We start from the raw sequence: 12,674 nt of genomic DNA on the forward strand, positions 1-12,674 counted from the left end.
TGATTAACTGAAGGTTTTCTCCGGATGCGGCACAGTGCAACGCTTAGCCTCACATAGCAGCACAGTGCAGGTTCTGATCGGCGGCACAACCAGATCTGATGCAGAGCAATGCAAAGCCCCACATCGCATCACAGTGCAGCTCCTAATCGACGGCTTCACTGGATCCGATGCAGATCAATGTAGAGGCTCACATTGCAGCACCGCACAGTTCTGGATCACTGACCTCAAAGCACCCAAAGCAGAGCATTGCAGAAACGCACAACCCCACACCAAGGGCTGGAGGTGCAACATTCAGTGGGCTGAATCAGGTCCTGTACCCAGCCTACACTCATCTAAGTCAGCCTGAACTTGTGACTTTGCGCCTGTCCAGCAGGACCAGACATTCACAATTGATGCTTTTTTTGTCTAAAACTTTAAAAACTCATAACACTGGTTCTACTGATTGGACATTTGTCTTTGTGGTGTGATTCTATTTAGTCAAATATACTCTATTTTTCTAAATTGGTTTTGGGATTTTCTCAAATTGTGTTTTCACTTTTTTTTACTGTTTGAATGTTGCAAAAATACTTTACACATTGCCTCGAAATTAAGCCTGGCTGTTTTTGTGCCAAGCTACCAGAGGATTAAGAACAGGCTTAATTAGTGACTTTTGTGGTTCACCTTGATACGGATTGTCAGTATTTATTGAAGTGGGTTCTCACCCCTTCAACAAATAACACAATTACTTACAGAAATATGAGGGTATGACCTCTTAACATAACTAACTCCACTGCCTTTGGGTTCATAAACGAATTATGTTCAACTCAGCGTGTATGGCATACAGGATTTACAACTTAGTCCATCCTCCCTGATCAAGAAATGTATTAGTTGGCTTGGTCGTGCCCTATGATTTAAAAATCTGGTGCTTTCTGCCACACCAAAAATCAGGACTCAAATATTGGGTGGTAGGACTTTTAGGGGCCAAGCTGTGGTTAGCATTCCTCTCAGCATTCATTCTGAGTCTAATATTCTAAGATTCTGGAAAAAACTGAAACCGTATCTATTCTCTTAAAAACTTGGTGCTGGATCCAACTTTCTGGCCGTTCTTGTTCTGCAATGATCATTACAAAATGCCCCTCAGTGGCTGTCCATGTGATTGGATGTGTGCTGTATAAGTAAGTATATAAACATAAACATAGACAAAAATGTATAGTCATGGCACCCAGTTGATTTTCGTGCTGTTGAAAAAGCGTGATGGTGTTGCAGAGGTCCAGAACCATGCCCTCTAGAGCCTACTGCCTCTTCATCAGATGGTGATGGCTGTCAAAACATATGTTGAAGCTTAAACTTACAAAAACTGTGCTTTTTTCTCGACTGCACACAGTGCCACCTAGAAGGTGGTTTTGGTAGAGATCATGGGCACCTCTTCTTTGCTTGATAAATTGCTCATAATCAGGACCTATCCCTTGGTCTAAAATTCATTGAAGAAACAGGTTTCCAAAGACTCTAGCACTTGTTTTTTCACAACTTTCTTTTTATATTTTTAGAAGGTATTGATATGAAAGCGAAGAAAGCATTTAAAACCATTAGGAGAGTTCAGTTGCATTTTCTGTACCTTATTTTTCAGTTATTGACTTCTCGAAGATATTCTGCTTATTACAACTCAAGATCCTGAAGAAGGTGATAACGTGCTGAACTGATCCACAACCACATGTGGCAGGCAGGAATATGCCTCTTCACTCTGCATACCATTATCCCGCATGCTGTCACAACGCGGTCTTTACAACGACCGCGTTGTGACAACGCATACCATTACCCTGCAAGTCGTTACAACGACTTGCGGAGGGGGGGCGCTGGATGTTGGAATAGTAAAATTTACTATTCCAACTCCAGTCTGTGCGGACTGTAGGGAAGATGTTGGATTTTAAATCCAACACCTTCTACCCCCTCCACAAGTCGTTGTAACGACTTGTGGAGTAATGGCATGCGTTGTCACAACGCGGTCGTTGTTACGACCGTGTTGTGACAGCATGTGGGGTCATGGATGCGGGGTGAAGGTAGTTTACCGGCAGGCAGTATTCCTGCTATAGTCCAACATGACTGGATTACAACCATGCCATTTACCGTGAGACTCCATAAAAAATATTCATCACCTGCTGGTGGTCAAGCATGCTGCAGTAATCTTGGTAGTGGGTCAGTCCAAGTGGAATCATATCGCTTTGAGGTTGGGAACGTTACACTGTCTTCCCACCCACAGTAGGATTATTTTCGAGCTAATGACCATTGTTAAATCAATCAGGTTCCCAGTAAAGCGCAACTACTCACACGTTAGGTTCTCAAGACGCTGAGTGGGGTTGGGGGTGTTAACAAGGCCATCTATGCAGCACTCCTGAATTGTAGGCAGTTCACTTAAGTGGCATGTACCTTGCTGAGCCAGAATTCTGCTCTCCGAATGGTACCGAAAACTAACCCAGGGCGTAGTTTGCGTAGTAGTGCTACGCGTAGCTACGTAAAGTGCACTTCGCACTACGCGAGATACGCGTAGCGCTACGCGAACTGCGCAGATGATTGCACAGTGCCGGATGCTTGTCCGCACAGTGCAATAATTGAAAACGGCATCTCGCACAGTGCGAGCTGTCGTTTTCTGCCGCTCAAGTACATTTTTACTTGAGCGGCAGCTTTCTCATCGCGGACTGGTAGTTTCTCATCGCGAGCGGTTGCGAGCATATGCGACCACTCGCAATGAGAAACCTGACCTCCCCGCGTTGAGAATCTCGCCGGGAGGTTTATTTTCCACGCTCGCGATCGCAAACTTGATGTTGCTGATCGCGAACGAGGAAAAAGTCTTGCGTAGCTACGCAAAGTGCACTTCGCACTACGCGAGATACGCGTAGCGCTACGCGAACTGCGCAGTGCGCTGTTCGGGATGATTGCACAGTGCCGGATGCTTGTCCGCACAGTGCAATCATTGAAAACGGCATCTCGCACAGTGCGAGCTGTCGCTTTCTGCCGCTCAAGTAGATTTTTACTTGAGCGGCAGCTTTCTCAACGCGGACTGGTAGTTTCTCATCGCGAGCGGTTGCGAGCATACGCGACCACTCGCAATGAGAAACCTGACCTCCCCGCGTTGAGAATCTCGCCGGGAGGTTTATTTTCCACGCTCACGATCGCCAACTTGATGTTGCTGATCGCGAACGAGGAAAAAGTCTCGCTGTGATGTCATTTTGCTCGCTCGCGGTCGCCAAACTGACGTTGAGGACCACGAGCGAGCAAAAAATGCCAACTACGCTACGCTACGCGTTTTTGCACTGTGCTACTTGCAATTCGCGTAGCACGAAGTAGCACAAACTACGCAAACTACGCAAGCGTAGCGTAGTTGGCCGCCCAGGGTTACCGAAAACTAGACCTGTGACCTTTAGGACAGGAGTTTCACGGTGACAGACAGTGACTACCGGTTAGAAAATGTTCTCTTTTTTCCTTGTGGGATGTGTCTAGTTTGATTAGGTTCAGAAAATGACTCGAATTCTGGCTTTGTAAACAGTACATTTTCACGTGATTTGTACGGTAGTTAAAAGGTTTAAAAGTGCGTTGTGCTATTTCTTCTTTTTTCGTTTTAGCTTTTGCTGTTATACCCTATTTTGCCAAGAAGCTTACAGGATGGAAGTTGAATAAATACATATACCACACATAGAGCCGTTGCTGTTGAATCAGGAAGGTCAAATTCTTACATGCAAACACACAAAGGTACACACAGTAAACATTCAGTAGAGTACATTTGGAGTAGAAATATGAAAGTGACATGCACCTGTTAAACCAAATATGGATGGATCACATCAAGCCATACTCTATTATGCTTAATATGTATTAGCCAATCATTTGCCAGCTCCAAGAGGCTCAGAGCCTGTGACAAAGGCTGTTGTGTGAATTCATTTTTGTATATGTACTGAGAACGTGAAAACAGCAATGTAAAACACAAAGAACAGCACCTCCCAGAAACATGCTGATGCCTCACCTGTTATCATTGATGTCTGTAGCATTGCCTGAATCCGCCGGATCAAGGGAATTACCAGAGATTAGAGGAACATGTAAACAGAAGATGAGAACATTGTCAGAACCGGTTGCCATGCCAATATCACAGTCCTCATCATGTTGAATTTTTGCTGAGTAAATATACTTGTTACTTCGGAACGGGAGACACACAATTTAAGCTCCACTCCTATACCTCATCAAACAAGCAATACTTACTTGCATTAGAACAATGTATCTACTGTGTGCCACCCTTCCTTAACCTTATTAGTGTGAAGTAAAGCACCAAACATACTGCTGGAATCTATTCCCTCTAGAAACTAGTCATTCATATAGATGTGTGCTCTAATATTTCCATTATAATGTTATAAATTGTAGTTCTCATTTACACTTACATTTGTGTACTTTGAGTTATACTGCTTTTTCCGAAATTGTATTTCTTATGTACTCATGTACTCATCTATTAATGTTTGTATTAATTCTATAATCGTAGGTGCATATATAAGCATGTATTTACCGCGTACACTGACTGTTTTACTAAGTTAGTTTACCCTAAGGCCTTAAGCATTTGGTCCCTAATGTTTAACCTTCAACATGAAAGTTTTGCTTGCAATGCAATGTTCTTTCTCTTGCAGGTGCATTCATATGATTTCATAGCTCATGAAAGGCGTATTGTGTATTAGAGATAGTGAGATCTGAGAGGAAAACCTTTGGCAAGAATGAGAGGCACTAACGAACTATGAGAAGCCTCCTATTTGTGTTGTATCAGGAGCACAGAAACGTCCAAGGCTGGCTTGATGTTGAAACTTTAGGGTGGGAAAAACAAGTGAAGTTGCCAATTTCTACTGTGAGAAGGTGGAAAACAACTGGAATTATGAAGTGGAATTCTTGAATGTTCTGTGCGTTTAATTGGTGGCCAAACTTTAGTCTTTAGAGCAGATACCCATTGGACTCTGGGAGGTTTAGACCTCTCTGCTCATATTCCCATTGTGTGGCTTTATGCTATGCATTGTCCTGATTTGGAGAACTTTTATTAAAGTACCCACTATGCTGACACCATCCTACTTTCCCTGATTTATCTAGGTTTCCCAAGTGTTTCAACTTTAGTTTATGTGACTTTAGATTTATTCATGCATAGACGAGAGGATTTAAATCTGTACACTGATCAAGAAATTCTATTTCTTATTTTTGTATTGCTGCAACTGAATTTCTGGTATGGCTTGAGCTTCTAAGACGTAATTTTATTCGACATTTTGATTTACTTTAGGGGATTCTGTATCTTTGCAATATTTTCTTGAGATACAAATGAATATCAGTTTGGCCCTTAATATGTAATAAAACTCATTTAACTTTACTTATCGATCGATTCCTAGTCCTTATGTGTGGTTAAATGTGTTATACTGTAAATTGAATTGTTTGATTGATGTTAACTCCCCTTTAACTCTCAGGCAACTATAAAACGTATTATTGCAGGATAAATGGTAAGGTGGGCCCATTGCTCCAGCAGAACCAGTGCGAGTGTCTGTGATAAAGCTTTCCTCCCTCTTCACCGATGTAACTACTGCCGTTATGTCTGCTCATTATTATTTCTGGACTACTTGTAAAAGTTGCAAAGCTGCCGGTGGCAGAACTCGATCAGAATGTGGCGTGAAATATCAAGACTGTGCCAGTGGTCCCTTTGTCATTGGACTAATAAGACTTTAATTTTCTGTCCAGCCGCTAGTAACTAAAGGATGTATTTACAAACAGGTTACATTGCCTTTATCAGCTTTCTAACTAGTTGCATAGAAACAGAAACAAGGTAGCTGCACCACCAACATGCAGAGATACACAATGAGTGTATCAACTGCATGCAAAGAACAAGGTGGTTCCATGGTAAAAACAATATGGTTATATCAACCCACTGACCAGAAATAACACACTTTCAGCGACCACATAAATAAACAAAATGGCTCAACCGATGAGGGGACGTATTAGTTGTAATTTGCCTGTTTGGCCTTGGTGCACAATGCGGCCTATGACATATAATGTGCTGCCCTAAGGGCAGCCACGAGAGAGCAGCACATTGCTATGGCAGCCGCTACTTCTTTCCTAGTGCAGGTGGTAGCTGGCCTGCACTTCAAAAGGACAATAGAGACCCCTTTTCAGGCAGGTGCAGTAAGTCACTGCACTCATCTGCAAGGGAATATCTGTAGGGTCCAAGGGATCACCTATACCCCCGTTCAGAGGGCTCCCTCAGGCTGGATAGTGCACTGATTGTGAGCCATTCCTTCGAGGTGCACAGTCAATGTGCCTCCAGACAGCCTCAATGCCTTTACCCCTGCGTCTATAATGTGGTGTGGGTGTGGACGAAAAATGTTTCCCTCATTTGAATGGGACCACGTCCCCATGCAAATGAGAGAGCACCCCCTTAAGATTAAGCCTGGTTGGTAAATTCCGTTCCGCTCGCGGAATTTGGGTAATTTGGGTAATTTTGCGTTCCGCGGAGAATGCGGCATTGCCCAAAATTCTGCGCTCCGCGGCTTCGTGGAATTTTTTGCTTGTTCGCGTTCTCAAAATGCGTGTTCGCAAGATATTTCCCCCCGAGCACGCAAACAGCGTTTGCGAACAGGAAAAAAGCATCGCGGACAAGCAATTCCGCATGTTTGCGGAATTTCTGCATGCTCGCGGAGATTTTTTACCGTTTCGTTGAACTTTGCGTAGCGCGACTACGCAAATTCCACCCACCCCTACTTAAGATACTGCTGGTGCTATATATGTGCCTGCACTATCTATGTTACAGAACAGGCTGCATGAGCATCTGTAGCCCCTTCTCTAATTAAGTTCCCAAAGGTGCAGAAAACTGGCGTTCAGGATTGTTGGATCCCTCCCCAACTAACCACCTAACCCCCCACCCCAAAATGGTTCCATCAACCACATGAATCTATATAAGAAAACTCAACAACGAGGAAAGAAAAAAAATCAATTCTGCCACAAAATTATGATACCTACAATTTAAACAGAAACCGTTTGTTTTTATTTGCCACACAGTCAAAGGTGAGATGGTTTCACCAGCCACATATCATAGGAACTGATGAACAAGTTACTTACCTTCGGTAATGCCTTATCTCATAGAGACTCTAACTAGCCGCAGATTCCTTACCTTAGAATTATTCCCAGGCGTCAGACTGGTTCTGGAAATGTTTTCATGTGCAATACCCCTGAGTGCCAGTAGGTGGCATAGTTCAGCTCTGCGTTGCGTCGTTGGCATCGCCTGCACCGTAAGTGATGCACGGTGCCTATATAGGCACCATCCCAGCGCGGTGACGTCAGTTTCTTTTCACGACTTTTCATGCCAGCTGCACAGAGCCAAGGAAAACACTGACCAGTGGTGTGTGGAACTAGAGTACTGAAAAGGGAGTAGTGCTGGACCTATAAATGCTTTCACAGAGAGGGGAGGATGGGTGGGTCGATAAGGAATCTGTGGCTAGATAGAGGCTTTACCAGATAAGGTGCTACTGAAGGTAAGTGACTTGTTCATCTGAACGGACTTCGAGTCACAGATTCCTTACCTTAGAATGGGTACCTAAGAAATACCTTTCCAGAGCTGGGTCTGCAAACTTGATTTAGACTAGGAACCACTGCAGGAGCAAACAGGCAAAGTGCCAGCCCCAATGGACCTGAATGTCGAGGAAGTAGTGCTTAGTGAACGTATGTAGTGAGGCCCACATTGCTGCTTGGCATATGTCCAGGACCGGAACTCTGCGTGCTAACACAATGGGCACAGCCTTTGCTCTGGTGGAATGAGTATGCAAACCCTCTGGGGGATGCTTCTATGGCTAATGCATAGCAAATCTTAATGCAGAGCACAATCCATAGGGAGAAGATTCATTTTTGTAATAACCTCACTTTTTTGGCTCCGACATATTCCACAAAGAGTTGATCGTCCACTCGCAAGAAACGGTTTGGTGTGGTCAAGGTAAAACACACTCTTTTTGAGTCCAGACGGTGGAGTCTCTACTCTGCCTTTGAGGAATGAGGTGGAGCATAAAAGGAAGGCAAAGTGATGGACTGGCCTATGTGGAACAGGGTAACCACCTTCGGCAAAAAGGATGCTTGGTCCAAAGGACCTAGATTGGCAAGAAAGAGAAGTATGGAGGATGGGATGACAGCGCTTGCAGTTCACTGACCCTCTGGGAAGATGCAATTGCCACCAGAAAGTACATCTTCATAGTGAGAAGCATAAGAGGCAGTTATGAAGGGAGCGCATATTAGAAAAGTAAGAACCAAGCTAAGGTCCCATTGAGGCATAACGAAAAGGAGCTGCAGGAAATAAGAGTTGCATACCTTTAAAGAACCTATTTACAATAGAAGACTTTAAGAGAGAAGGCTGATCTGGCAGCCACAGGAAGGCAGAGATTGCAGATAAGGAAATGTTACTTACCTGTAATCCTAGTTCTCTTCCAGGGGTATACAAATCAAATTCATAAGCACTGAATAGTCCTGCCCACATCCAACACGTTGAAGTGTTGTTACCTTACTTTCTTCATCTAGCAAAGTCTCATTTATAGTACTTCTTTGTTAAGATACACCTTGCTGGCATAACCGCCTACAGAAAATCCCCCTCACAAACTTCATTTTTTAAAATAGCTGTGGTTAAGAATTTCTAAGAGGGTATTAAGAAGGTTTTCCCTCCAGTCAGAACTCCCTCTCCCCCATGGGAGCTTAACATTGTTTTATCTAGATTACTGGGGCTTACTTTTAAGCCTATTCACAAGGTGTCTTACAAAGAAAACAGCTTTCTTTTTTTTTTTAAAATGTGTTTATTGGCATTTTCTGAGTTACAATACAAAAACAGTAAGCATCATCGGATTCCATAAGTTCTTTCAGCGTCACATCAACAGCATAATTCACTAGCAGTGGTATACGGGCAAATAGCGGTTCAGTGTTCCCAGAGGTCACCACGACCCCTTCCCCTCCCCCACCCGTCACCCCACCCTTCGAGATCATTGTGAGTCAGTGAGAGTGAGTCTGTAATATGTGAGCCACGGCTTCCATATTTTCCAGAACTTTTTGGGACAGCCCGGTGCTTTCTAAGTCGTTTTCTCCCCCAACATATACATATCCATACTCTTTCTCCATTCGGCCAGTGATGGGCTCAGCACAGCCACCCATGCCTTAGCCAGGTAGCGCATTGCCACAACTATTCCTAACTGAAGCAGAGTTAACTTTGGTCTGGGGAGGTCACTCTCCGTGGATATTCCCAACAGAACAAACAGGGGATTCAAGGGTAACGTGTCCTCCAATATAGCTCCCAACTCCTCCAGCATGGTTGCCCAGTACACTTGAATCTGTGAACACTCCCAAACTGTGTGGAAGAATGTACCCTCAGTCGTGTTACATCACAGACAGTTTGGCGTTTCCGCCCTCCCTATGTGGTGCAGTCGAGCCCTGTCATAATAGGCTCTATGGAGGTATTTGAATTGGATCAGTCTAAGTCGTGACTTGATGGCCACCTCCCGGGGATGCATCAACGCCATTTCCCAATCCAGGCCCTCTATCTCTCCCAGGTCCAACTCCCATTTCGCCCTCAACTTCTGCAGGGAATCTGGCTTGTTATTGACTATTGTTCTATATGTCCAGGAGACTGCCTTTTCCCCGATCTCACCCATCAGGAGTCACCCCTCTAAAGGTGCGTATTCAGGGATGTCATCAGTATCTATGCGTTGTGGCCGCCAGGTGTGTGCCAGCTGTAAGTATTTATTGTGTTGCGTCTGATTCATGTCATATTCAGTCTGGAGATGAGAGAAGGTTACCAGCTCCTTACGATATAATATGTCCTTAATTTCTGAAATGCCCAGTAAATCCAACTTCCAGAAAACCTCGCAGTTTTGCGATTTCTTTAAGCCTGTTTCCCACCCAAAACGGGGTCTCCCTGGTCACCCGGCTATCCCATTTCATCTGCCTTTCTGCCTTTTTCCATGCCGCTATAATGATCCGTGTTGCTGTTAGGAGCGGTGCAGAGCTCCGTCCCCCATAAATGTATTGCGTGTATGAGCATCGGCAAATTGTGTGCGTTCAAGTGCATATGTGGGGTGGTCCCCTTCCACATGTTTCCATTCGTTCACCACAAATAAATGAGCCGCCCAATACTATAACCAAAGGTTGGGTAGGGAAATGCCGCCATTATATTGGTTGCGTTGCAATGTCGCCAGCGCTATCCTCGGCGGTTTCCAGTCCCAAAGAAATGTCCGCAGTGTGTCCTCAATTTTAGTGAACACCTCATCCGGAATCAGCTGATAGGTGTTTTGCAGAATGTATAAGAATTTTGGGAGCACTATCATTTTGTAAAGTGCTGCCCTGCCTAGCAGCGTCAATGGCAAGGACTTCCATCTCTCCCCATCCGCGCAAAACTCCCCGAACACCCTGTAACGATTGCGATCCAGCACCACTGCTGTATTCGTTGTGACATAAATCCCTACGTATTCTATGCCCTCAGGGGCTAACTGAAGTCGACTTGGGCAGGCGTTGTACCCACTACTTAGGCCCACTGGATAGAGACATGATTTTTCCCAGTAAAGTTATATATATATGTGCCGTAGGTTTCACAACTTTCCATAATATTAGGCGTCAATTCCGGGTTTGTAACATACATCAGTATGTCGTCAGTATATAGAGAGATGTGCTCGTCTGAGTCCGCATTCTCTCTTCCCCAGAATTCTGTTATGCCTGGGTGCGCTCAGATGACACATGCGAGGGGCTCCAGAACCAGAGCGAAGAGGAGAGGGGACAAGGGGCATCCCTGTCGAGTGCCCCTTCCTATTAAGAATTCCCACGACACCACACCATTAACTCTGATTCTGGCCAGGGGTCTCTCATAGAGAATGGCGATCAATTGCCTGAATACTGGGCCAAATCCAAACTCCTCCAAAGCGGACATAAGAAAGGGCCAATGAACTGTGTCGAATGCCTTTTCGGCATTGAGGGACAGGATGAGATGTGGGTCTTCCCTAGTGGTCACCACCTCTAGCCAATTATGTAACCTCCGCAGGTTGAGCCTCGTCAACCTCTTTGGCATAAAGCCAGATTGATCCAGATGAATGACACCAGTAATCACCGCGGTGAGCCTGTTGGCTAGTATTCTGGCCAATATTTTGGTCTCCATGTTAATAAGGGAGATAGGCTACACTTCTGTGGCGGTCTATCCTTCCTGGGAATCACCACAATTGTGGCCGTCCGCAGATCTCTGGGAAGACTGCCCGCCTCGAGTGCCTCTAAGTATAGTTGAAGGAGGTAGGGGCTAAATAGCGTCACGTTCTGCTTAAAAAATTCAGGCGGGAGCCCATTAGAACCTGAAACCTTCCCAGTTTTCAACTGACCGATGGCTGCTATAATTTCCTCCTTTGTGATATTTTCATCCAGTGTCTGTGACTCGCTGGCTGTTAGCTTAGGGAACTGTTTTGTCTGAAGATATGCCTGGATTTGTGATGGCTCAGCCAGAGCATGTTGCGTGTAAAAGGCCTTGTAATACCCCTCGAAGGCGTTAGCTATTGCAACGGGAGTTGCATGAGTCTGGCCGTCCTCTGTGTGTATCAAGGCTACCCACCTACTCTCTAGCTCTTTTTTGCTAAGCCACGCAAGCAGTCTACCTGTCTTGTCACCTGCATCGTACAGACGTCGATGCATGGCTTGTAACGCGTGTTGCGTGTCTTTTTTGGCCAACGCAAAATATTCCAGTCGAAGAAGTTGTAAGCTGCGCAACAAGGAAGGGTCCTCACTCGCGATAGCTTGTGTTTCAATCTGCAATAATCGGGATTCCAGCCCTGCGATCTCTTCACCTTCTTTCCGTTTTTTATGAGCAATAATGTTCTGGGCCCTATGCTGCAGTACGGGTTTGTATGCCTTCCATAATGTGATGGCAGAAAACACTGTCCCCACGTTTTCACGAAAGTATAATTCTGTGTCCACCCTGATTTCCCTAGTGACCTGAGGGTCCTTCAGTTCCCATAGATTGAGCTTCCATTCCCCAGCCAGACGTTGTGTACGGGTACCCGGTATGAGCCACAGGGGCGAATGGTCCGAAAGGCCTCTCGCCAGGTATTCTAACTTGAGTATTTCCTCTACTTCTCTCGCTGGGGCCAGTAGGTAGTCTAACGGTGAAAAGGCTTTGTGGGCACCTGAATAAAAGGAATAGGCTCTGGTCTGGGAGTGGTGCCTATGCCATATGTCAGTAAGTGTCAGTGTGTCTGCGAACCATTTGAGCGGTGTCTCTTTGGGGCCTCCCGTTGGGACAGTCTTATGGTCCAGAGTGGGGTCCATTACGTCATTGAAGTCTCCCCAATAATGTGTGTGTCGGAGCCCGCTTCCAGCAGGACCGCTGCGAGCTTCTCCACCGTTTGTCTTTGTAACCTGGGAGGTGCATATACACTAATGAAAGTGATGTTACGTCTGTCCCACACACCCTTGACTGCTACATATGTACCATTGGGATCTATCCATGTGCGCTCAAGTGTGAAAGGTGGGTTTTTCCTAATTAATATTGCCACCCTTCTCGCCCCGGTGGAGAACCGGGCATGGTCTAGTGTCTTATATGCCCCTCGGCCTAAGAACCCGCAGTGTGTGCCCTTTAGAAGTGTCTCCTGCAGAAGGATGACATCTGGCTTTAATCATTTGAAGTACGCTGTCACTAG

At 45.2% G+C, this 12,674-nt stretch overlaps 1 protein-coding gene across 1 annotated transcript in view; it reads right to left on the reverse strand.

Moving 5' to 3' along the window:
- KIF5A (kinesin family member 5A) overlaps nucleotides 1–12,674 on the reverse strand; it is an 800,696-nt gene that overhangs the window by 51,866 nt on the left and 736,156 nt on the right. Inside the window, exon 27 of the mRNA XM_085654600.1 lies at nucleotides 3,992–4,019. Coding sequence (XP_085510726.1) covers nucleotides 3,992–4,019 — 28 coding nt within the window. The remainder of the gene's footprint in view (nucleotides 1–3,991; nucleotides 4,020–12,674) is intronic.

Source organism: Triturus cristatus, chromosome 4_1 (assembly GCF_964204655.1).
Source record: "Triturus cristatus chromosome 4_1, aTriCri1.1, whole genome shotgun sequence".
Classification (NCBI taxonomy): domain Eukaryota; kingdom Metazoa; phylum Chordata; class Amphibia; order Caudata; family Salamandridae; genus Triturus; species Triturus cristatus.